We start from the raw sequence: 22,898 nt of genomic DNA, 5'->3' as shown, positions 1-22,898 counted from the left end.
TGCACGCCTGGGCACATGAGAACTTTCTCCCTCTCTATAATTATGCTACACTATCACTAATGTTTGCTCCACCTCCACCTGCTCCACTCTCACACACACACAGCAGGATGCTGCAGGTTCGGGCCTGCTCTCTGACGTGCATCCCGAAAATGTAGGAAATCCCAAAACGGAGGCAGAAAAGACAAGCGAAAGTAGGCAGATACACCGAGAAGTCAACACTTAATCCCCAAACAGCTACACTTGTGGTGGCTTCTCATTATATCATTAAATATCTATTTTTAGTTTGTCCAGTTTGACCTATAATTAAGCCCAAACTGTAAGCTTTCTCTCTTGACAGGACCCTCGACTGCTGACAGACTAACTGACAGAGTCAGGACTGAAACCTGTGATCACGCAGAGACTCCGACCAACTCTGCAAGACAGGACATGGCGGTCGACACATCGGCACCTCCTGCATGCCTGCCTGCCTGTCACTACCTCTGAATACATGTCTCCCCTCCCGGTATAAGTAAAGCACCCCCCTCCTGCTGCTGCACCATCACATCTAGCAAGCTAAAAAGTACTCGAATCACCATCCACGCTGAGCCATAGCAGCCTGTCACAGTGATAACAAAGTGGCGTGCGGTAGCCAGACAGCTGCCAGGATGCTAATTAGGAGGTAGCGAAAAGTGGGGGTGGGGGTCTGCAATTAATGGCTTAACGAGGCAATGCTCTCACAGGCTTAATATAGAGGAGAGGCATAAATAGCCTGGGTGACCCCGAGAAGGGTAGAGTAGCACAGTTTGTGTGTACGTGTGTGGTTGATCATAGCAGTCATCTTCATTTACATTAATGTGAAAAGGACATTTTACCTTCAAAACTAGATGCAAACAAAGCCAAAGCTGCTTGGGGATCCTCACATTATGCACGAGCACTTCCTCTCTTTTAAAGCTATGCATCCGTATCCATACACTAGTATTGCATCCCATTAAGTTTACATCTTGTCTGTCCCGAGATTTTCTCACTTTCTTCCTTTTCTGCCTTTATGTCTGATCTGCAGTTACTGGCTCACCGACCTGCTAAGTGTTAGCATTACTCTCAGCACGGCCATTCATGTCTCATCTGATGGCTGTGTGACCTGATTCGTCTTGAGCTTTTTTCCCTCCCCACTATCACTAAGTGTTTGTTTGTTTTGTTAACATTGTAAACTCTTGGCTTTACTATGGGAAAAGCTATAAATGCTTCCATCATGAATTAACAAAAAGTTATTGTATTGCTTTGAATTAGTGAGTAAGGAGCTGTTCCTGTGGCATAAAAACATAAAGTATGTAGCTAACAAAATGCAGTCTGGTTGCAGACATAAGGCTGACAACACCCAGAAAATAGGGAAAGGAGTGGTGTTACTCAGGCCTCCCTTCAGCTACACTCCTGATCTCATATAAATAAAATTGGACTGAGCTGAAGCTTGATTTCAGCTAACTGGTTCACTCAAGGAGTTTTCTCCTCACTGTCTGTTCCTGCACGCGTGCAACAAAAATGAAGCTAAAGTCACTGAATCAAGGGTTCTCAAAATTTAATGATGAACTTCAAATTTAGAGTGACACATCATCTTTAATTGTTCTAATGCATCTGTTTGTGTGATGGTGGTTTATGTTAGGAACAGCCACTTTTTGTAAGGTTTATAAGCATTTTATCGCATTTTTTCTTTATTCCTTGACACCAGCTGTGAATATTAAGAAGATTTTTATAGCTAGAACAAGAAGCTGCAAAATGAGGAGAAAAGCTCCCTTGTAGATGGATGAAATGTACAGCAGTGAATTCTTTCCTTGTTGCGGAAAATGCTCCCCAGAGCCGTCATCGGCCAATATGACACACCTTGAGAACCCTGGCGCTAAATGAGCCGGGTCCTGGATCAACTCCGGGAAAATAAAGCCAACAACGCTAACGAAGCGTTGTCTCCTAACGTAGATTGCATCCTTCAATTAACCTTTCTTCCTCACTGTGGTGCTGGAAAACAATACCAAACAGAAGTGAGACCAGAAGAAAATCTGGTGCTGGCAGGCAGGCCGGTTAGAAGCCTCACAAGTAGATTTGATCTTTGCAGTTCACACTGTCAGTGCTGGTGTCTTGACAATGTTGAGTGGGTTTATCATAAATGAACTGTGCATTTATGCCCCTTGAACCATCCAGACAAAAAGAAGTCAGCTGATAATAATTTGAGAGGATCCATTTATTTTCTTGATTCTACTATTATTGTCATTTTATATTATTGTGTTGTTTACTTTTATCCTGTTGCTAAACTAATTTCCCCTTTGGGACAATAAAGAAGTTGAATTGAATTGATTATTTAAAGATTTTAAAAAGCCTAAATCCATTGCTTTCTTTGCAGGGGAGGATCAGTGTCACTCTCTCATCATTGCTAAGATGGATGGAAACGATGGAAAGAACACTGAAAGGTGGACCTTACCATTGCTGTGTGTGCCGTTGTCCCTGTCCCACGCCTCCACTATCACAGTGAACGCTCGCTGAAACACAGAGAGGAGGAGAGACAGAGGTCATCAGGGGGTGCACTAATACGGAAACATCACAATCAACTTTTCTGCTCAAACTCGTGCCCAGTTCATGATGTAGACATGGCACACGACGGTGAGTTTACACAGAAACCCAGATACGAACAGACACGGAAGACTGCTTTCAGAAACTGGCACACACACATACACACACACATATTTGGCACAGAAGGTGAGAAGCGGTGGGAAAATTTGTTTTGTTCCCACACTGCTGTCACTGATTAGCTTCCATGTAACCAGGGCTAGTTAAAAAAGGCAGCAACCTGATCATTCAAAAAAAGAAAGCATTCACCTGGAAATCAGCAACACACAGATTCCATATGATCATTTGAAGTTCAGTCAGACAAACAGTCTCCTAATTACATTCTCTATATTTTTCTCTCTTTGTTTCCGGATTCACTGGAAGGTCAGCACCCCCAGAGTTGGCAGGTTTTTGATGAATTGCCAAAAGGTGGTTAAATGGGCTATATTGATCTCCAATGGGGAAATATAATTTTCTTGTCTTCTCCACTGAAATCCCCCACAGGAAACTGTGTCCCAACTTGTTTCAAATGTCTAGGAACACATACACCGACCAGGCATAACATTATGAGGACCGACAGGTGAAGTGAATAACACTGATCATCATGGCACCTAGAAGCAGGAAAACTGGGCAAGCCTAGGGATTTGAGTCTGACGAGGGCCAAATTCCAATGGCTAGATGATCGCTCCAAAACTGTAGCTCGTGTGGCGTGTTCCAGTGATCAGTATTTATCACAAGTGGTCCAAGGAAGGAACAGTGGGGACCAAGAGTCTTTGATGCATGTGGTCTAACAGATGAGCTGCTGTGACAGTTAATACTGATTCTGATAGAAAGGTGTCAGAATACACAGTTTGTTGTACATGGGGCTGCAGACCAGTCAGGATGCCCATGCTGACCCTTGTCCACCATCTGGACCACAGAGCAATGGAAGAAGGTGGCCTGGTTACTTTGGCACATACGACCTCCCTAAGCAACATGGTGCAGACCATGTACATCCTTTAATAGGAACTGTATTCCCTGATGGCTGTGGTCTCTTTCAGCAGGATAATGTGTCCATAGCAAAAATGGTTCAGGAATGGTTTGAGGAGCAAAACAATGAGTTTGAGGTACTGACTTGGCCTCCAAGTTTCCCAGATCTCAGTCAAATTGAGCATCTGTGGGATGTGCTGAACAAACAGGTCCAATCCATGGAGGCCCCACCTCACAACTTAGAGGACTTAAATGACCTGTTGGTAACATCTTGCTGCCAGATACCACAGCACACCTTAAGGAGTCTAGAGGAGTCCATGTCCAATGGGTCACGGGTGTTTTGGCAGCAAAAGGGGGACCAACACAATATTTGGCAGGTGGTCATAATGTTAAGCCTGATGGATGCATACTCTATCTGTTGTTTGGGTTTGCATGTTCAGGATGGTTACTATGCCTTTCTTTGGATTGTCTGTCATCCACAGAAATGAGGATTAAATTTGGATTTCTGTGTTAAATAATACCAGATACAGTAAATGTCACAATCTGCTGAGTGCTAAACTGCAGGTTTATGTGTATACTGCGTGTGAAAGCCCAGCATGCCTGCACACTATGCCCTACTTTCCTGAAGAGATGGACTCCACCGTCCCACAGCAACAAACTCAAACTGTGGATTGTTTCAGGTGCAGGGCTATTTTCCCCCCCTCTCCCTTTTTTTTCACGGGCATCAGCAAACAAACCGAGATGGAGCTCGCTGTCTGTCATCTGCATGGGGCCAAGCGAGCAGCTGTGAGTTCCCATGACCCAAGTCTGACTCAGAGTGACTGAAGGCTGCAGGGAAGATTACAAGGGAGGTTACAAAGTGGCGCTAGGAGAGATTAAAGACGAAGCGCAAAAGACATGGGGTGAGGTAGAGCGCTCAGGTGCTCGTGGTGCTTTAAACGTAATTGCGTGGTGTGAAGCTCTTTGGGGTGGGTAGCTGAGAAAAGTCGTGGGTGAGATAAAAACACAAGTCAGATATTGCTCTTAGTGCTTGTTAGCATGTGTTTTTTAAATTTGTTTTTATTTTAGGGTGTGTTCATAACATGCAGGTTGGCGCCAAGGCGAAAACAAGTCCAGAATCGAATGCTTCATGGCAAATAGAGTGTGACTAAACGATTAATGACGTACTTGAAAACGGAACAAAAATTCATGTTCAGTTTTGTGGATAAGTTGTTTTATGCTCAACTAGTGCATTAAACGAGTGTCACTGTTTCTTTAGTCTTATGGAGCTCTAGTCAAATAAAGTCTGTCGACTAATTAGAGGGAAGAAACAAAAAAATTGTAGTGAATTGGCGTTATATAAGGAGAACTGATTTTTTTCATTATTCTAGAAATGAAATGTGACTACATATTTTTAAAAAATTATGCTTTTTTCCCCCTTTTTTCTTCACCCATTACATTTTTTAAGTAATCACCCCAGCACCAGGTAGACATTTTTGTCTTTTTACTCTACACATCACGAACTGATTAACTTAAAAACTGTTGTGCCTGATGTTAAAATCCTGGATACATGAAAGGCAAAGCTCCTGTCTTTACCTCACATCTCTTCACCTCTCATCTTATTCAATGAATGCGCCTGCTTTACCAATCCTAAATCTGAAAGTTGGAGCGATCTCAGGCATGCCTGCCAAATTAGTAGCGCAATCAAATGTGGGAAAGTGGAAATGACATTAAACGAAGAGGTTTCGTAGCCGCGAGGTGTCTACGTAATGTCACAGAACTTCCAGAGAGAGCCAGAGGCATTCACAGGAGAATTTTCTTACAGGCTCTTTCCTACACTCCCTCTGTGAGTGTAGGCATGTGTTACAGCATCACCACGAGAGACAGAAAGCCGCCACAGTTTTCCCAACTTTTATTTTGTAATGCAACTATTACTACAATTGTTTGGTCGAGGATGAGCTATTCTACCATGCTAGATAAAGACTGCAGCAGTAATATAAGCAGTCACAGTGTGAATGGATGAATGAGACATGTTATATGGAGAGTCTATACGTAACCATCGCCTCTCTGGGCTCCAATATTAGAAAACAAGAAGGATTGTAAAAGAGGTAAAGTCTTCAACACCAGCACAACTTCATTTTTACCATTTATTTTAACAGGATTAAATGTTGAGAAAAGATGTTCAGCGATCGGTTTTTCAATGCTGAAGTGTTTGCCAGCACATAATCTTATAATTGCTCAGAGTTGTTCCAGTACTAATAATCCCCAAACTACGGCATCATTCTGAGGACAATCTGAGCACAAAGTGTCCAGATCATACCAGCTTCTTCTTCTTCGGTTCTTTAGATGACACAGTAGTGATTTATGAGTGTGGTGAGAAGCCATAATTCTACTCTGAGTGAACACAAGTGGACATTATCATAATCAATTTTCCCCTTGTAATCAATTTTAAATGTCACAGCCACTGACTTCCAGACAGATGGGGCTTTCTCCGAACCTCAGAGCACCTTGACATGAGTGTATGTGTGTTTCTGTATAAGTCTGTCAGAGACTAAAGCAGGAGGCTATGTGTGTCACCGAAGGCCAGGAGCTTGAAGATCAAAGTGTCACGTCCCTGCAGTCTGCAGCGAGACAACCTTATCTGTGTGTGTCTGTGTCTGTGTGTGTGTGAAAGAGAGACGTGAGGCTTGGGAGGGGAGGAAGGGAGTGTAAGGGTGCGTTGGGAGACACTTGACACCTCCTAACCAATTTACAGGAGTCAGAGGGATTTGAGTTTTCATTAGGCGAGGAGGAACCAGCCCACTCCTCACCGCCTTCACCTGTTCAATGAATAAATTACTGCCTCACCACGGCAGGAACAGCCGCCAGCGACACACAAGCCTGCTGAGAATAAACTGTACAGTCTGGAGCTGCTCGACACGCTGCAAATTATGTGTATCATACACACTAACAAGCTTTCTTCCATTGAACTGCAGCCACTACAAAACTTGGAGTTCTCGCTTGGATAATCGAAGCCACCCTGATTTTATTTCTCAGTTCACAGAAGGGAATTCCGACTTTTTATAAAACTGATTCAGGAAGTAAACTGAAAAAAATATGCAGTCTACAACAGCGCAGTCTCAATCTGAGTCTTTTGGAGAACCCTCTGAACGCACTCAGCAGTGTGTGTAATATTGTTGGAGCAAATTAAACTGCACTACAAGCCATAAGAGATGCTATTGTGCAGATGAAGTGGTGCCAGTACTATAAAACTAAGGCCAGAAGATCACTCACTGTTAAGAACTCCTAATACTACTAGAGTAGGTTTGCATTATTCACAGTAATAATCAAATAAGCCGTATTTTTCTCACTGCGTATGTCTGAAACAAGACGTTTTAGCTCCCTTCTCCTTTTTTCAAGCCAACTTTTTTCTGATTGGCAGCTACTTGAAAACAAAATACTGCTAAAGGTGGGTGTGTCAACAAAATCTCTGAACACCATAATAGGGCATTCCACCCTCACTGACATCATAAAGAGCCAGGAGTAGAAAAAACTATCCAAAACAGAACATTCGGGGCAGAATGAAACCTGTAAGGTGAGGTAAATCCATAAAACGTATAGATGCACATATTGGTTCGTTTGCTGTATTGGTTTCTGTGCTTTATGTCAGGTTCTGAGTGTAACTTCATATAGTTAGAGTATATTTGAGCTTACATAAATGCAGCATTGTCTTGTCTCCCTCCCCTCACGCCCCTCCCTGAGCCTGGTTCGTCCAGAGGTCTCTTCCTGTTAAAAGGGAGTTTTTCCTTCCCACAGTCGCCAAGTGCTCGCTCAAAGGGGCCACCTGATTGATGGGGTTTCTCTGTATTATTACCTGTAAAGTCCCATGAGGTGACTGCTGTAGTGATTTGGCACTAAATAAATAAAATAGAATAGAACAACTGAACTGAAGGATTCTTATTCAGTAATACCTCAGGGGATTAGTTTGGAGGCAGCAAACTGAACAGCTGAAACTAACAATTACAACTAACGACCATTTTGGCTCCAGTGGGCACCTCTAACAATCATTTAATTTACTTCCACTTTAATTTTGGAAATCCTTATAAAGGATTAGAAAGAAGAAAGAATATCATAGCACAAACCCTTCAGAAGAACTCAGCAGCTAAAAACGAATGTCAAAAGCCTCCGTGTGGGAACAGTCAAAGAAATTAAAAGCAGAGTGCAGTAATGTAAAAGTAATACCACAACGATGTTCCATAAAAGATGTGCAACAACAATTTTTATAAAACTTCCACACTCACAGGTGGAGTATAATCACGAGGAATGTTCTTTTAACTGAAAACTCACGACAGCCAGGAATTGTTCACGGCAAAAGGAGTAAAAAAAATCCAGAGACCCAATTAACAACTTTTCCGGAGTTGTGATCTGAGGAAGAAAAAAAAAAAATAAAAGCAGCAGCAACACCTGTCACGTCACACCTGTTAGTCTATTGACATGAATAAAACATGTTGCTCCCGGCAGAGAGGGGCTCGGATGGTTAATTTAGCACGTTATTAACAGAACGAGCCCAGCACCCCTCCACCCACTACCACCTCTTCTCTCTAAGGAGGCCTCAATGTGCCAACCCTCCCCGAGGAGGCCTCGTTCAGACAGCAAATCTAATCAAAGCTAATCTAATCAGGTCTTTATACTGGAGCTGCAGATTGGTGAAATGACCCAATTCACTTTTCCCACACCAAACGCGTGAAAAGCTATTTCTGTCGCTCCAGGTCACGCCGCCTCCTCCGGCAACAGAGAGGAATTCTGTGAATTTGCCTTTCATACTAAATCAATAGCACCTATGTCTGAGGGAAAAAATACCACCTTAAATCCATTAGTTAGTCCTAAGTGACATAACTAAGAAAGAAATATGAATTTCTCTAATCATACCTCTACAGTAAGGTTATACGATGCTTCTCCAAATTTCCACTGAACGCTGAAAGTCAGAGCATGTACAGAGATAAAAATCTGAGTTTTTATTACCACCTCATCAAACCGTCAGATGCTACCGCTGGCTGCACTTACTCAGCCACTGTGCATGTACATCTGTGTATCACAACCACAAGTGGGGGACTCTGATGTTTTCTCATGTTTTACTGCGTTATCTCGGAGTACTAGCACAATCGCTCCTCTCTTAACTTGTGATCTTGGAGAAGCACAATAGGTACCTGTGCATCCGAGACTGGATGCAGTCTGAAGAGTGAGTATGAGTGAAATTTCAATTGTGCAGATTCTCCAAACTTGTGCACTGATTTATTGTAAGGAGTGTGTCTGTGATTAGCTCAAATGCTTGGCTGAAGCTACTGATTTGATTTGTAAACACAGTGAAGTGCTGAAAAAGACCAGAGAGAGAGAGAGACAAATTCAGACCAACCATGACCGTAAAAGTCCACAGAGACTCACTGAACAAATCCACTGGGTTTACTTATTTATTTATTTATTCATTACAACCTACTGATTTCAGAAATGAGCTGAAGCGATGTTTCACAGTGGAACTGAAATATAAGTGTGTAGGTACCGTGGTGGGTTCCTTAGGTAATGTGCAGTTCTAGATGTGTAAGTGGCAGCAGGCTATTTTCAGAGGAAAGCTAAGCTAACACGTCAAACACAAACAAGAACAGCTTGAGAAAAGTTGAATTTCATACAAATATTGGAATATCAGATACAGAGAGAACAGAAACGGCACACATGTATCCATAAAGCGTGAAGAAAAGCTGGAAAGATGAGTTTACTTTGCTGATGTACAGAAGATTTGTTAATTATATGATGACTCCTTAATCACATTTAATGATGCCAAATGTTTGTATGCCCTAGCTTCTCTAACATGAGGTCTCGCTGCTTATTGTTCAGGTGACAAACCTGAAACAAAGGCTGAAATCTCAACACAAACGTCCACCATACAGAATCATAATTCATGATGTCCAGTGGCCATGTGCAGCAGTTAATACCCAGTTAAACGATGCTAGTCTGGCGAAAGCTGCAACGTTCAAAGATTGTTCAGGAAACTGAACTGGAACTGCAGCACGGATAAAAGTCGTCCAAAGACATAGACCAAAAAATCCGGGTGTGCACAAAAACAGCCAGTGATGCAGTCAAGAACAATATTTATTATCGTAACTTTGCTGTCTGCAATATCTCTCAAAACTATGTCAGAACAACTGAACAGATTCTAATGTAAAAACTGCAAATAAACATTACACTGTTTCCCCTTTAATCAGACTCACAGCAAACCTCTCGGCTATGAGGGGAAAACTCCCGACTCAGCACAGGCACACACACCTGGGGCTGCGACCTGGCCAGTTAGCCAGCCAATTTCAACTGACCTGATTTCCGCATGCTGTTTATGACCCAATTGTGATCAAGCGGCCTGTGGCAAGAACAATAATTTTTTCAGTTTTTTTACTTTCTTTATCAGCCCTCTAAAGATAAGCTGACATATGATAGAAATCCTAGCTTTGTAAGTCTGAGTTATTCCCTTTCTGTTTACACAAGACACGCAACTGGAAAACAGTATCTTACTGTTAAGATACCTGCAACTCGTTTCTTCATGTTCTGACATTTACAGACTAAACCACAAACTGATTTAACAAAGAAATCGCTGATCTTTTTTCATTTCCTTTAATCTCCACCTCCAGTTTGTAAATTGGAAATTACCGAGACTTACAGTAATACCTCTGATACGTGCAGTAGGATTAATAATAATGAGGACTAGAAGTGAAAGAAGTGATAATGAGCAGTATGGAGGTGCTACCCTGACTTCATCCCAGAGTCTAAAGAACATTTGCTGAATATATATTTATGAACAGCATATTCAGCACTTCCGAACTCCAGAGGCTGTAAGATCCACTGCTGACAATTTGCCCAACACAGCTGTCCTCCTATATCTCTGTTTCGCCTTCCCTGCACTTGTCTTGTTAACTCAATATCCGGGGACAATAGCTGAGGTATAAAGTCATTGTTCCTGCTGAAAGGTGCGGTGACAAAGAGGTTAAAGCAGGCCTCATTTCCACAGCTCCACTGGGAAAGCGATATTCACGCCGTGGGAAAAACCCTCACCGACTCCTTCAATAGTGGCCCACCTTAGCACAGATGTGACAAATAAACGGTCCACCTGCCCTTTGCTGCAAACACAAGTAATGTTTTTCAACATGTGGACAAGGCGGGGGCAGTTAGGTAATGTTAGGTCTGAATGCTGTTTTAAATTAACTTTAATGGTAGATAAACTCTGAGTAGTGTGAGAGCATGCTGGGTCCAGAGTTGTACATTTATGCCAACATAGGATTAATTTTAGTGCAATTAAAAAGAACTAAACTCTCGGAGAGAAGTTTTAAAGTGTTCTAATGGGCATCTATAGATTCAAGATTTCTCAAGCAAACTACATTGATGATGACAAGCTTGTGGAGCCGCTAAAAGCTACAAGTGACAAGAAAAAGAGAAGCAAATAAAAAATACCTCAAAAGTCAAAGAAGGATGAAAAAGAAGGAAGAATAAAATGGGCCATTAATCCATCATTTCTATCATTTTTCACTCACATACTGATGCTCGTGGCCAACTGGCTAAAACTTTGGCATAACCGTCTAACTCCCAGCTAAGTCTGATAAAGTGCAATAGGAGTAGAAATGTCACATTTCTTTACATTTCTTTACAACGTCATTTTTAAGTTGCCTTACAATGTAAGACAAAGACGTCACAGGCACTTTTTACAGATTCAGTCTGGGACTTTAACTTAAACACAACACATTTAAATGTCTGTTAATGTTATAAGCATACTGGGTTATGAACATTTGCTTTGTTTGATCAGTTTTAAATGACTAATATCAGACATGACAACCCAAGCAGTAATAAAATCAGAAATAATCTTAAAGAGCTAACTAAGCATCTTATATCAGCCCAACCTTACACTTTGATCCTTTACATGGAAAAAGAGAAAGGTATATTAAGTGTAGTTGCATTGTAGCGCTTCCGAGAGTATTTCACGGGTTTCTCCATGAAGGGGAGGTTGGGTAACAGAGATTATTGGCAGAGATTTTGGTCCCACATGAGTTGAGAAACCCTGCTGAACCTTCACCCAGTCCCTCTGGAGAGGCCAGTTACAACAGGCTGCACAGTATCCAAATTTCAGAAGGATACGGAGGACGAAGAGGGACTTGTAGTAAGATGTGTAAAGGCCCATTTCTATGTGTTTCTCTCCAGTTTTATTACTTCAGCCAAATGACGAGTAAGGGTAAGGTCAGGGTTTGTTCATGCTGTATATCTTTGCAGTGGTTTACTTGAACTCTAGTGTGTTTATTCCTTTGGTTCGCTTCATTTTTCCACAAGAAGAATGACAGTCGTGTCAGAAAGTCTAACCCCTACTTCATGTGCTCTTTACTGGAGTAAACTCTAGAAAAGAAGATCTACCAACAAGTGTGTCACACCAAGTATAAACTACAAAATCCTGCAAACAACTAAAAATCCTTATAAGATGAAGATTAGGATTTGATTATGCCTGCTGAATTGCTGACCTTGTGCATGAAAGAATTCCAACACTTCTCTCCATGTCACTTTAGTTCATCAGCTGGTTCACAGTGTGAACCTAAACGAGCCAAATACAAAAATAAAATAATACAATGCAATGATCTTTTCCCAGTCTGTTTTTGGACAAAGAAAAAGCAAACCTCAGGTGAACGCTGAACCCTGAAAACAAAACAAACTAACCAAAGCCAAAAACCTTTTAACTAACAAAATATGTAGTTAGAGGGTGTTCTCTGTGTAGGTACCCTGTGAGAGAAAGAGGGAGATGGATAAAATAAACATGGGATTGATGGGAGATTTGGGAGGTAAATAAATAGTAGAACAAAGGAAGGTTTGGCCATCACACAAAATTGCTTTCTCTTTTCCATCCCGCCTTATGTCCTCTTCATCCCGTCATGTGTCTCCCTGTACCCACATCTAATTAGCCCCCGTCTATTAGCCCCATCAGCAAAACTGGAGAGTCGAGTGGGAAATTAAGTTGCTCTGTGTGTATAAACCTCTAACATGTTGTTTTCATCACCCCTGATCACCTCAGTGTTCATAATCCATATAATACTTCATGTCTGCCTCACCAAAACACACACGTTATGAATTTAACACAGTTAGAATGCTGGAAAGTCACTTATATGACCGTGTCACCGAGCACCAAATCAAAACATCAGTCACCTCAAGGCATCAAGGCACATTATATTGTCAGCTATACTAATGCAGACAAAACCTCAACAATCAAACAACCCCCTTCAGCAAGCACTTGGTGACAGTGGGAAGGAAAAACTGCATTTTAACAGACAGAAAATCTCTGGCAGAACCAAGCTCAGGGAGGGAGTGGCCATCTGCTGCAACCGGTCAAGGATGAAGGGAGAAAGAAAAGACAGAAGACACTGTAATGCCATAGTATTAAGCTGCTGTGTTATTTATGATGTGAAATGTCAATTACATACCATGTAAAGCATGTTTAGTTGTATCATGACTAAATTCACAGCAAGCTACCAAAACTTTGTATTTACTTTAAAAAGTTTGAATTAATGATGTAAACCCATTTAAATCACCACAACCTAATAAGTGCGGGAACACAAATCTGCCCCCGCAGACACACAAGTCACACATAAAATCAAATCCATCCACAGCATGTGCATCAATCAGCTGACCAGGCAGAGCAGCTAACAACACATTTCCATGCCTCTGACCAGAAACAGGTCATCTGACATCGAACCAGCGTGGGAAAGATGAGCAGATCCACTGTGAGTGCAGTTAACATCACGTAACAGAGCCTCACCATGATCACGCTGCAGGCTTTTAGGCTTATTAAACACAAACTAAGAGAAGCAGCAGGCTGGAGACCACAGACTATCATTTCTATTGTGTGAGCGGCTGTGTTTTCTGAAATCTGCATCCATGACTAAAAGCTTGCTTGTTTTCTAAAACTGCTTACTAGCACTCTGGTGGACACAGCCAATAAAGCTGGTTCAAACTGTTGCATGCAAGTAACTAATTATGCAGGATGTTGTTCAAAAGCATTTTAATCCAGGAAATGAGCAACCAGTCGTGACTCTAAATACTTCATCTTTTTTGTAGTTCCTGTGTAGTTTTAAAACACTCTTGCCACCAAAAACCAGTTATTTACGTCAGCCTGCGCCAAACTAAACAACTGCATAATCATTGCATTCAACATAGATGTACCTCCCATATTCTTTAAAAAATTATATATGCATGATGAGCACTCAGAAATAAAATCAAACTTTATTTAAAAAGCAGACACTAGCTCTCTAAATTCCTTCTCAGTCCATGCAAGGAGAATACTTCAGTAAGCTGGCACCAAAATTCTGGCTATGTGACCACACTTGCCCACCTGTAACACCAGCTAGTCAGCTTCATGTGCTTTTGCATCATGTGTCTTTTCATTCAGCTTCCCTAACCAGACCAACCCTACACCTTTGTCCCTTTGGGCTTCACATCCTCCTAACCTCTTCCCAAAACTAATCAACCATAAAAGTATCAGCAAACAGGAAAGAGCTCCCTGATGAAAGAGACAGAGACTGCGCCAAGGACGCACTCGGCAAATGAGCCAAACGAGCCTACCGCTGGCAGTGACAGCATCGAGGACACAACCCAGGAAGGCAGCAACTCGCTGTCATCCAACATTACACTTTGTGATTGCTCACTGATACTCCTCCGAGAGACGTGATCTTACACGCCGCGTGCTGTAATCATAGCCTGCTTTCCTAATGCAATTCGCTAAAACATTTATCCGAGGAGGAGGGGGAGCAGGAGGTCTCTGAACAACAGCTGTTCCACCTCTGTCCCTTAGCTCCACCAGGCTGAGGGAGGGGAGGGGGTATTCTGGCAAAAGATGGGGCAGGCGGGAGGGGGGAAAAAGCGGGCTATGAAACTGAAGGAGTACTCACCCTAGATCCCTGATTTACTCACAGAGGGGTGAGAGAAGGACAGCAGCTCTAAAAATACCCCCATAAGGAGAGAGGGAGAAGGAGATGGAGGGCCGGGGGAAGGTTTGGGTACGAGTGGAGCGGCAGAGAGGAGGAATAAGAGAAGAAGTAAATGTTTGTTTTTGCTTCAGTCACTATAAAAAAAACTAGAAGAAAGAAAGCAACATCTTAAAAGTCTGCATCCTAAAAATACACCTCCCATGTGGCAAAACTTCAGAATTTTGAAAGGGGGCCCATTCTTCCCTTCTACCTCCCTTTGCCCCATCATCACTCCTTCCTTCAGTCTATCGACCAATCCCCCCCCGCCCCCTTCTCTAATGAAAGAACATGTCATTGAAGGCCCCAAAAGCCAGAGGGGTTAAAATGAAGGAGAAATGATTGGCAAAGGAAGAGAGGGCAGAACAATGTCCTTTTTCTGCAGCTAATTTATGTCAGGACCAGTGGCCCAGATACAGAGGTCAGCCAATGGAGTCGACTATAGCAGCACCACAGGCGACAGGCCACGGCTTCATACATGTCTTCATCCTTTTGACAACAAATTTTACGCGCATACAACACAGATTTGGGATCTTGAACAGCGTTTTCCTCCAAAATAAAACTAATCCCAGGTGAGAAAAGGCTACATAACTCCATTAATATGTTTTAGAAATAGAGTTTTCATCACTTTGCAAAAACTGACTGAAGAAGGCAGAACAGTAGCTCCATGAAATTGAAGCTGCAAAAAGGTTTACCAATATCAATACCAACCCTGGTATTGGTATCGGATCAATACTTTGTTTCTCTCCTCTGAGTTCACTATTGTGTTACCAAACCTCAAACATGCACTATAAAGAATGTCTGAACCCTTTTGTGTTGACTGTCATGTCTATTTTATTCATAGCATTTAGCTATAATCAATCGGTTTATTCTCCTCACTGGTTGAGTCATTTCCATCACTTCTAAGTGTCAGACAAGGCCAAAGTTTACACAGTAATCACTCAGGTGTTCCTGATCTGGAGGTTTGAAGTGACTGAAGTTGTGGTGCATGTGCTGTAAATGTCTTTAACCAGGAATCTGAATATTTATAACTTTCAAGGTGAAAGAAACAGTTGCTTAGAGTCGGTATTATCTGTGATATCACAGATCTCTCGTTTTCTTTTTAGCTGCTTTTCTCTGGTGATTATTATTTTAAATGCTGTCTGTCTGTGGATTTCACAGTTTTGCTGGGTAGAAAGAAAACACTCAAAGACATCATTTTGATTCCAGGCATCTTTTCTTTCTTTTTTTCAATTATCTGATAGTTACATTACATGATTAATCAATTACTCCCAAATAATCAGCATGATGACACTGTACATATGAAACCAGCTCACTCAACACTGTTAACTTTATGGAGGACTGCTTTAAAAATGTGAAATGCTATTAATTTCTAACTATTTGTTTTACAAGCCTTCAACTGCTGCGACTTTGACATCCTCGTCAGAAGAAGCTGCTGAATGCTGATACCCTCCTTCTTTATGCTGCGCTCTCTCTCTCTCACACACACATACACACACCTCTATCTGCTGTCTGTCAGATAGCAGAAAACAACAACCCCACACATGACGAGTGAAACAATGACCCAATACTGGGTAGAGCGTGAACCTGAGAGGCGGCGAGGTAAAGGCATCCCCCAGCCCCGATTGACCGGAGGATGATCACTTGTTTGAGTAGAAGGTGACACTGATATCCACCGCCTGTGTCACACACAACTTAGTGGTAACCGAATCTGCCTGCAAGGCCCCAACTTACTACTTCCATCTTCCCCTCTGCTGACAGCTGACCATGGGGAGTGATGAATGGGAAGGTCTTGCTGCCAACCCAAGCACACAAAGAACCCGATATGTACATTTTGACATGAACAGATGCATGGGGACTCATCCCCCCCCATGTATTAACTTAAATCTTTTAAAAATCAAAAAGATTAGGTACACCGTTGTACACTGACAAGCTGCAACAGTAATCTGCTGACAGATGAAACCGCTGACCGTTTTGTTACAATGAAATGTTCTGCTGGAAATTATTGGGTCTTGCTAATTCGTGTGGATGCCACCCACCGAAAAAGCAGCTCCATCCTGTAGGACAGTGCACCCGGCCACACCTCAAAAACTGCTCAGAACAACCGAAGAAAGTTCAAATAAAACACAGATCCCATTTCCCACTGGAATAAGTCTGATGCACACCTGGGAACCCAGAGAAGTCCTCTGCCACAGGACACCACAGCCCCCTATCACGCCCCCCTATCATCATTTATCCATGACTTCATGGGTCAGACCTGAGATGTTTTTAACAAAATAAAATGCAAAAAATGTTAAGTTATAAAGTGATTTTTTTGAGTAAAGAAATCTACCAGTGTTTCCACTAAGAAAACAACCTTTTTTATGCATTTTTTTTAGTGTTTGTTTTATTTATTTTTCTAACTGTGCTAAATCATAAAAACGTTAGGAACTGGAAATATAAATAACTGTTTGCTCAATCATTAAAAGATTTATCACTTTCCCTTCCTTGGCTAATTGATTACTGGACTAATCACCTCCATTAATATCCTGCGATTAATCCCTGCCTTCATGCTCTGATGATCAACTTTAACCTTGATCCTCTTCTCCAGTTTGTCTCACAGTGACTGATGACTCTTGTTTGGACAGCTCACTCAGCTGTTTTGTGGGAACAAAACCTGTAAACTCCACCAAAACATCATTTCAAACAGTAAACCTCCCTGATACAGATCTGTGGGTGTAACAGCAGTTTTTTTTAACAAAGCTCTGATTGCCAGCTCTGATCCACTTTCCCACGCTGTGCCTCCAAATAAGGAGCAGGGGCAGGTTTTGATTGGCTCTCCATTCTGTTTGGATTAGATAATAAGTTACCTGCCACTTCTTAATCAGCACTGAAAATCCTTACATAACCCCCTCCCTCCCCCCCCTCCCGTTCCTTTCATTTAAACACACAAGCCACACAAACACCAGCTTGTTTGGTATCTCATCGAACTGAGACACCACTCCACCATTATGCGTAAAAGTCTTGCGTCCTGCGCTTTCACCAGGTGGTTTTGGCTTTATCAGAAGCACGCGGACATTTCCTGTAAAGTTCCCAGAGAAGAGCGTGATCTACCCCGTGACATGACTGAATGACTGATGATGTGAAGATTCCAAAAGTTGCCAAAACGTCGGATAGGATGAGTGGCACGCAGAGATTCAGACAAGGAGCGACTTGTTGCAGAGAACTGTGCCAAACTGTGGCGCGTTGCACTTTGCGTGAGCCAGGGTTTAGCCTTAATACTTGACACCATCCAATTTTACATGTATATTTTATTTTGGCAAATAAAATGACATATTAGTAAACTAGTGTCCACCTGCGCGTCCTAAATGGACATTTTAAAGAACATAATTGGGTCAGAGCGTTTTACGCGTTCTTTTACGAGAAATCGGAATGTTACAGCAAAAAAAAAGAAAAAAGAAAAAGAACAAAGAAAAGAAAAGAAACTTAAAAAGTGCACTTATCACATAAAAGTGGCAAATCTCCATCAAGCAAGGTCCACTTACCGGCCACGCGAATTGGAAGGGAATCTTAATCTTCCCGACGTCGTTGTTCCGGCTCTGTCCCGTTTTCTGTCCGCCTTTGAACTGAAAAGTATTCCCACCGATAACCTGTGTAGTTTCCGTGCCGTAGGTACACGGTCCATTAGTCGTGACCTCCGTTTGGTATTCCTTTAAGCACACTCTTAAGTAGGTGTCACACTCGTCCTCGCCGCAGTGGCCTTCCGCCGCGCTCTTCTCGTCGTCGCAACAATCGCCGTTGTTTAGCAGACCTTTGGGGTTTTCCACCGAAATCAACTGCAGCTCGAAGTAACCGGTGGCCCGAGACACCTGAGGAGAACAAGGCGGTGTGAAAAAAACGCCTAAGATAGTAGCAGCATCTCTCTGTAACAGGTAATTAAAATAATAATAATAATAGTAATTTAAACCTTACATTTAGTCCGTTTATTGATTCTATCGGTGATTCATGCAGGTATACAAAGTGTTGCATGACCCTCAGTTAAATAACCATCGCCGCCCTTACGAGAAATGTCACTGATTCAGGAGAAGCTCTCCACAAAACTGCACGCGGACATTCCAGGTGGAAACAAGCGGATGTGGGGAGAAAACACGACCTGGGCTCATGTTTTTGCAGCGCACAGTCACTCTGCACAGACGCTACTGTACATTTTTGGCACGGTACAGCTTCGGGACCTAGTACTCCCAGTTTAGCTCACTCTGCAGATCAGGCTGCAGTCCTGCTTTACAAACACAACCACCTTGAAAAACCATCCAGTCTGAGTTAAAAGTCAAAATCACCTAAAGGGAAAAACAACCAAACCATTAAAAGATTTAGAGGCGCTTGCTGCTGATAACAGCAGTAGAGGGATTCTCTGTGCAGGTGAGGGTGCACTGCTAACATGTGAAGACACTTAACAATCTTTTTTTTTCTTTCTTAGAGTAACCAAACTTTCAAGAGCGGACGCGCATTAACGCATTCGGTACGGATACCAGTCATTCAGCGCCTGGATGAGTAAAATTTGCGGATGTCTGCTGTTACACGCGCATTCATGACACAGCAGAGAATTTTGGCAAATCTAATTTGTCTCCCGAAATTCCAGAACACGTGATTCAGCAGGCAATTCAATTAAGAATGGAATTTATTCCGAGCCCCCCACAAGAAACCCCCCCAAAAACAAAAAAACACAAAACAACAACAACAACAACAACAGCATTGATAATAATAATCAGAACTTCAGAGCAAAAACTTCATCATTTGCCTCGGAGCTGAAAGACATGAAGTTCTCACCTTGGCCCGCAGCGTCAGGAGAAGACACACTAAGAGGAAGAAGCGGTGCAGTTTCCCCAGATTAGTCCACATGTCTCCGGCTGCTCGGTGTTGGTTACCATTAGGGAAAAGCAAAAATATGGATGTCTCAGTGAGTCAAAAAAATAATAATGAATGAGGCAAAAAAGCAGTATCCTCTTCCTCCTTCTATCCAATACATGTACGGCTGCTGCTCCTCCCCGGGATGCCCGCGGCTCTGGAGGAGGAAAAGCGCACTGGTGCTGCTGCTGTTTGGTCCACGGACTCACAACAAGACGCACAAACTCCAATTCCCTCCGCCGCTCGACGCACTGAGCAGCAGGGACTAGAAGCAGCGTGCGTCTCTCTCCCCAAAGCCGGAGCTCTCTTTGACGGCCAGCCCAGCGGACCAATCGCAGCCCCCTTAGCGTGGAACATCGGTGTAGAGAGCCAATGAAGAGAGGGGCGGGAAAAAGGGAGGACAGCTGATAGATTTATTATTGACGTTTTCTCACACTTTACCTCGAACTGGTCATTTTTAAGGCTCTCAGCAAAAAATCAAATCAAATCAAACAAAATTCAGTTTAATTAACGAAACAAAAGTTTCTCTGTATGTTTCTCTATATGAAATTGTCATGATGAAAATGTAACAGAGAAAATGTACGGAGAAACTTTTGCTTTTATTCTTATAATTCAAATGCTGTAAATGACAGTCATAAATAATCAGTGAGGACATGCAGAGCGCAGTTCATGCTGTTTGCGCCACGAGCTGCTCCTCACTGACTTGCAGCCTGAGGAAACAGGGCTGTTAGCGCCCTCTACTGACCCCCGAGATATATAATCGACTGATGCGCTGTAAATTTGCGTTGTTACACCTTTGTTGTCTTATATCTTCTGACGTGCTGCATGAGTGCCTACACTAAATGACTCCTGCCCTGGAGTCAATGCATGTCAGGCTAAAAGCAGCTCCTTAAGCAGCATGAAGAGTTTAATGTGTAAGATGAAAGAGCATCCCACCTACTGTTTGTGTCATTTTCAGCATCCACAGTTTCACACTGTCCCATCTCATATCTTTTAAAACTAATTCTAGAGAAATGTCTGCATTGCTATCTTGGTGCGGCACATCTCCATTATCTGTGCACCCTGTATGCTGAGAATATTAAAACCGTCAATTTTTTGGATTTCATCGGTCCCTACTGTTTAACTGCTAGGGAACTTTTCTTCTTTGTTCCATTTGGGGTTTCTTTTATGCTTCTGGACCTGCCAATGTGTATATATATATTTTTAAATGGCATAAAGTTCTAGAGATGAATCCATGCAAGAATGGCTTGAAAACTCACAATTTCAGTTCAGTTTTATTCATACAGCACCAATTCACAACGCCAGTTGCCTCCAGGCTCTATATACTGTAAGGTAAAGACCCTGCAATAATACAGAGAAAACCCCAACGACCAGACGACCCCCTATGAGCAATCACTTGGTGACAGTGGAAAGGAAAAACTCCCTTTTAACAGGAAGAAACCTCCAGCAGAACCATCATCATTACACATCAGGCTGAGCTCTTTCATACACCTGAAGGGTGGAGAATCACTGGGGCCATACACATGAGACTGGATTGCTGATGATGTAATATATTTGGAAATCGTACCATGTTGCTAAATCAAAATTATGGCACTTTCTCTGGAACTGACAGAAATTTCGAAATTTGGAAGAACCCTAAAAGACACCTGCAACCCTCTCAGCACAATAGTGCTCTGTACAGCCAGAGCCTGGAGCCTTTTCTTAAATCTACTTATTTTGATAGCTTGGAATAATGGGGGCCTATACCTCCATGCTTTCACACAATATCACAGTCCCAAACAATGTCTTCTGTCTGCCAGACAAGAAGAACACATAAAGTGAAGCTGCAGTATCAAAGAAGGATTTTTAAAATGTATTATGATGAAAGATGAGGGCTGCGAATGGACACGTAAAGCCCTCAGTGTTCAACAAGACGAGTGTTACCTCATTTTGTACCAACAACCAAACAACATAAAGGAATATTTCAGTAGTAATTACTATGAATTTAACTGAAAACCCGTAGACTTCAAAAATAAAATGTTTATCTTTATGGAAAACACTATCTGTCCCTGAGTCTTATATTTATTACTACTTCTCAGCTGTCTAAACCTTCAATAGACATCCATCCCTTTTCTTGCCTCCAAATGCAGATTTTTTTCCTTTTGTCAGTAATTCTAAGCAAAAGCGCCTTATATATATATTTAGTTTTAGAAAAGGTTTTATAGGACATTTCAGAAAATAGGACCAAACAACCAGTGGGGATATTGTCAAGTTAGTGGATTTGTTGTTTGCTGACAATTTGTTAGATGTAGCTATATTTCCATCTGCACCTAGTGGTCCAACGAATGGCCAGTATTACCATTGCTTCTTGCTAGTATGCGTGTAAACTAAGGCAAGTGTTTTTTTTAAGAGTAATTATTTAAATTGGTTTAAAGGAATTGTTCATTATTGATTTTCTTCTTACTCCATGAATTGTTCTTTTCTGAGAAATTTAAGGTCATTTTTGGCATGTCAGGTGATTTCCAGTCTGGAAGGCTTCATTTAACAACTTCAGGTCTTTGGGCATGTGCAAAAACCTTGTTAATCTGTTACTTCCAGCATGCAGAGAAGATTTCCTGCTGCTTCCATAAATGACCCAGTGGGTTTCATTCGGACAAACAGTGTGAATCTGCATTGTCTCAGACAGAAGTCTGTGGCAGAGTGTAATAAGACAGCTGTTTCTCCTCACACAGATCTTCCTGCTTCAGACTGAGCTCATGCAGATAGTAAATCAGTCCTGAAGGCTGGTCAGTCAGTTGCAGGATAGAGTCCAACAGGTGGCCACTGACACTCTGCAGCAGATGTTTCCTCCCAGGGAGGCAGGTGCAAACACATACACACACACATCGACATTTGTGCAAACTTGTGCACATATGACTCACTGATATGCCTGCGCACAAATAGAGACGTCTTTTGTTCATCTCTTTACAACATCAGCGGCAATGAGGAAATTACTAGGAAATATTTAAAATGCAGTTACAAGGCTGATTAGTGACTCTTATCATTGGACATTTATTCAGTGTCATATTGTAACAATGTATTAGATTAGATTAGATTAGATAAAACTTTATTAATCCCTCGGGTGGGTTCCTCCGGGAAATTCGGTTTCCAATAGCACAGCACCGACAGAAGTTACAGAATGTGAGCAGAATACCATATATACACATATATAAATACAGAGACATATATAAATAAAGAGTATACAAAAGGGATAAATAGAATAATTAGGAATAAGAATACAAGGGAATTGCACATTTCAAGTATTGAAGTCTACTGCACCGTTGGATATTAACAAAAAGTATTGCACAGTGAAAAGGCACTACAGCTTAGTTGTCCCCCCCCTCCTTTGTCCTCCCGTTAAACAGTTTCATGGCGTCTGGAACAAAGGAGTTTTTAAGTCTGTTGGCTCTTGTATGTATTGTACTTGTATCTGAATAGCCATTTTCTAGTCTTACTAACCACTAT

At 42.0% G+C, this 22,898-nt stretch overlaps 1 protein-coding gene across 2 annotated transcripts in view; it reads right to left on the bottom strand.

Moving 5' to 3' along the window:
* LOC116310697 (protein jagged-2-like) overlaps nucleotides 1-19,692 on the bottom strand; it is a 51,151-nt gene extending 31,459 nt beyond the window's left edge. The window contains exons 1-3 of one of the 2 annotated variants that reach the window (XM_031727563.2): nucleotides 19,338-19,692; nucleotides 18,056-18,379; nucleotides 2,447-2,504 (exon numbers count right to left, since the gene is read on the bottom strand). In XM_031727563.2, the coding sequence (XP_031583423.1) occupies nucleotides 2,447-2,504; nucleotides 18,056-18,379; nucleotides 19,338-19,409 (454 nt within the window). In that variant the 5' untranslated portion in view covers nucleotides 19,410-19,692. The remainder of the gene's footprint in view (nucleotides 1-2,446; nucleotides 2,505-18,055; nucleotides 18,380-19,337) is intronic. The other variant, XM_031727564.2, reaches the window with a different exon arrangement.
* Nucleotides 19,693-22,898: the final 3,206 nt, after the last annotated feature.

This window comes from Oreochromis aureus, linkage group 19 (genome assembly GCF_013358895.1).
Source record: "Oreochromis aureus strain Israel breed Guangdong linkage group 19, ZZ_aureus, whole genome shotgun sequence".
Classification (NCBI taxonomy): domain Eukaryota; kingdom Metazoa; phylum Chordata; class Actinopteri; order Cichliformes; family Cichlidae; genus Oreochromis; species Oreochromis aureus.
The sequence above is the reverse complement of the archived record's forward strand: the minus strand, read 5'-3'. Positions and strand labels throughout refer to the sequence as shown.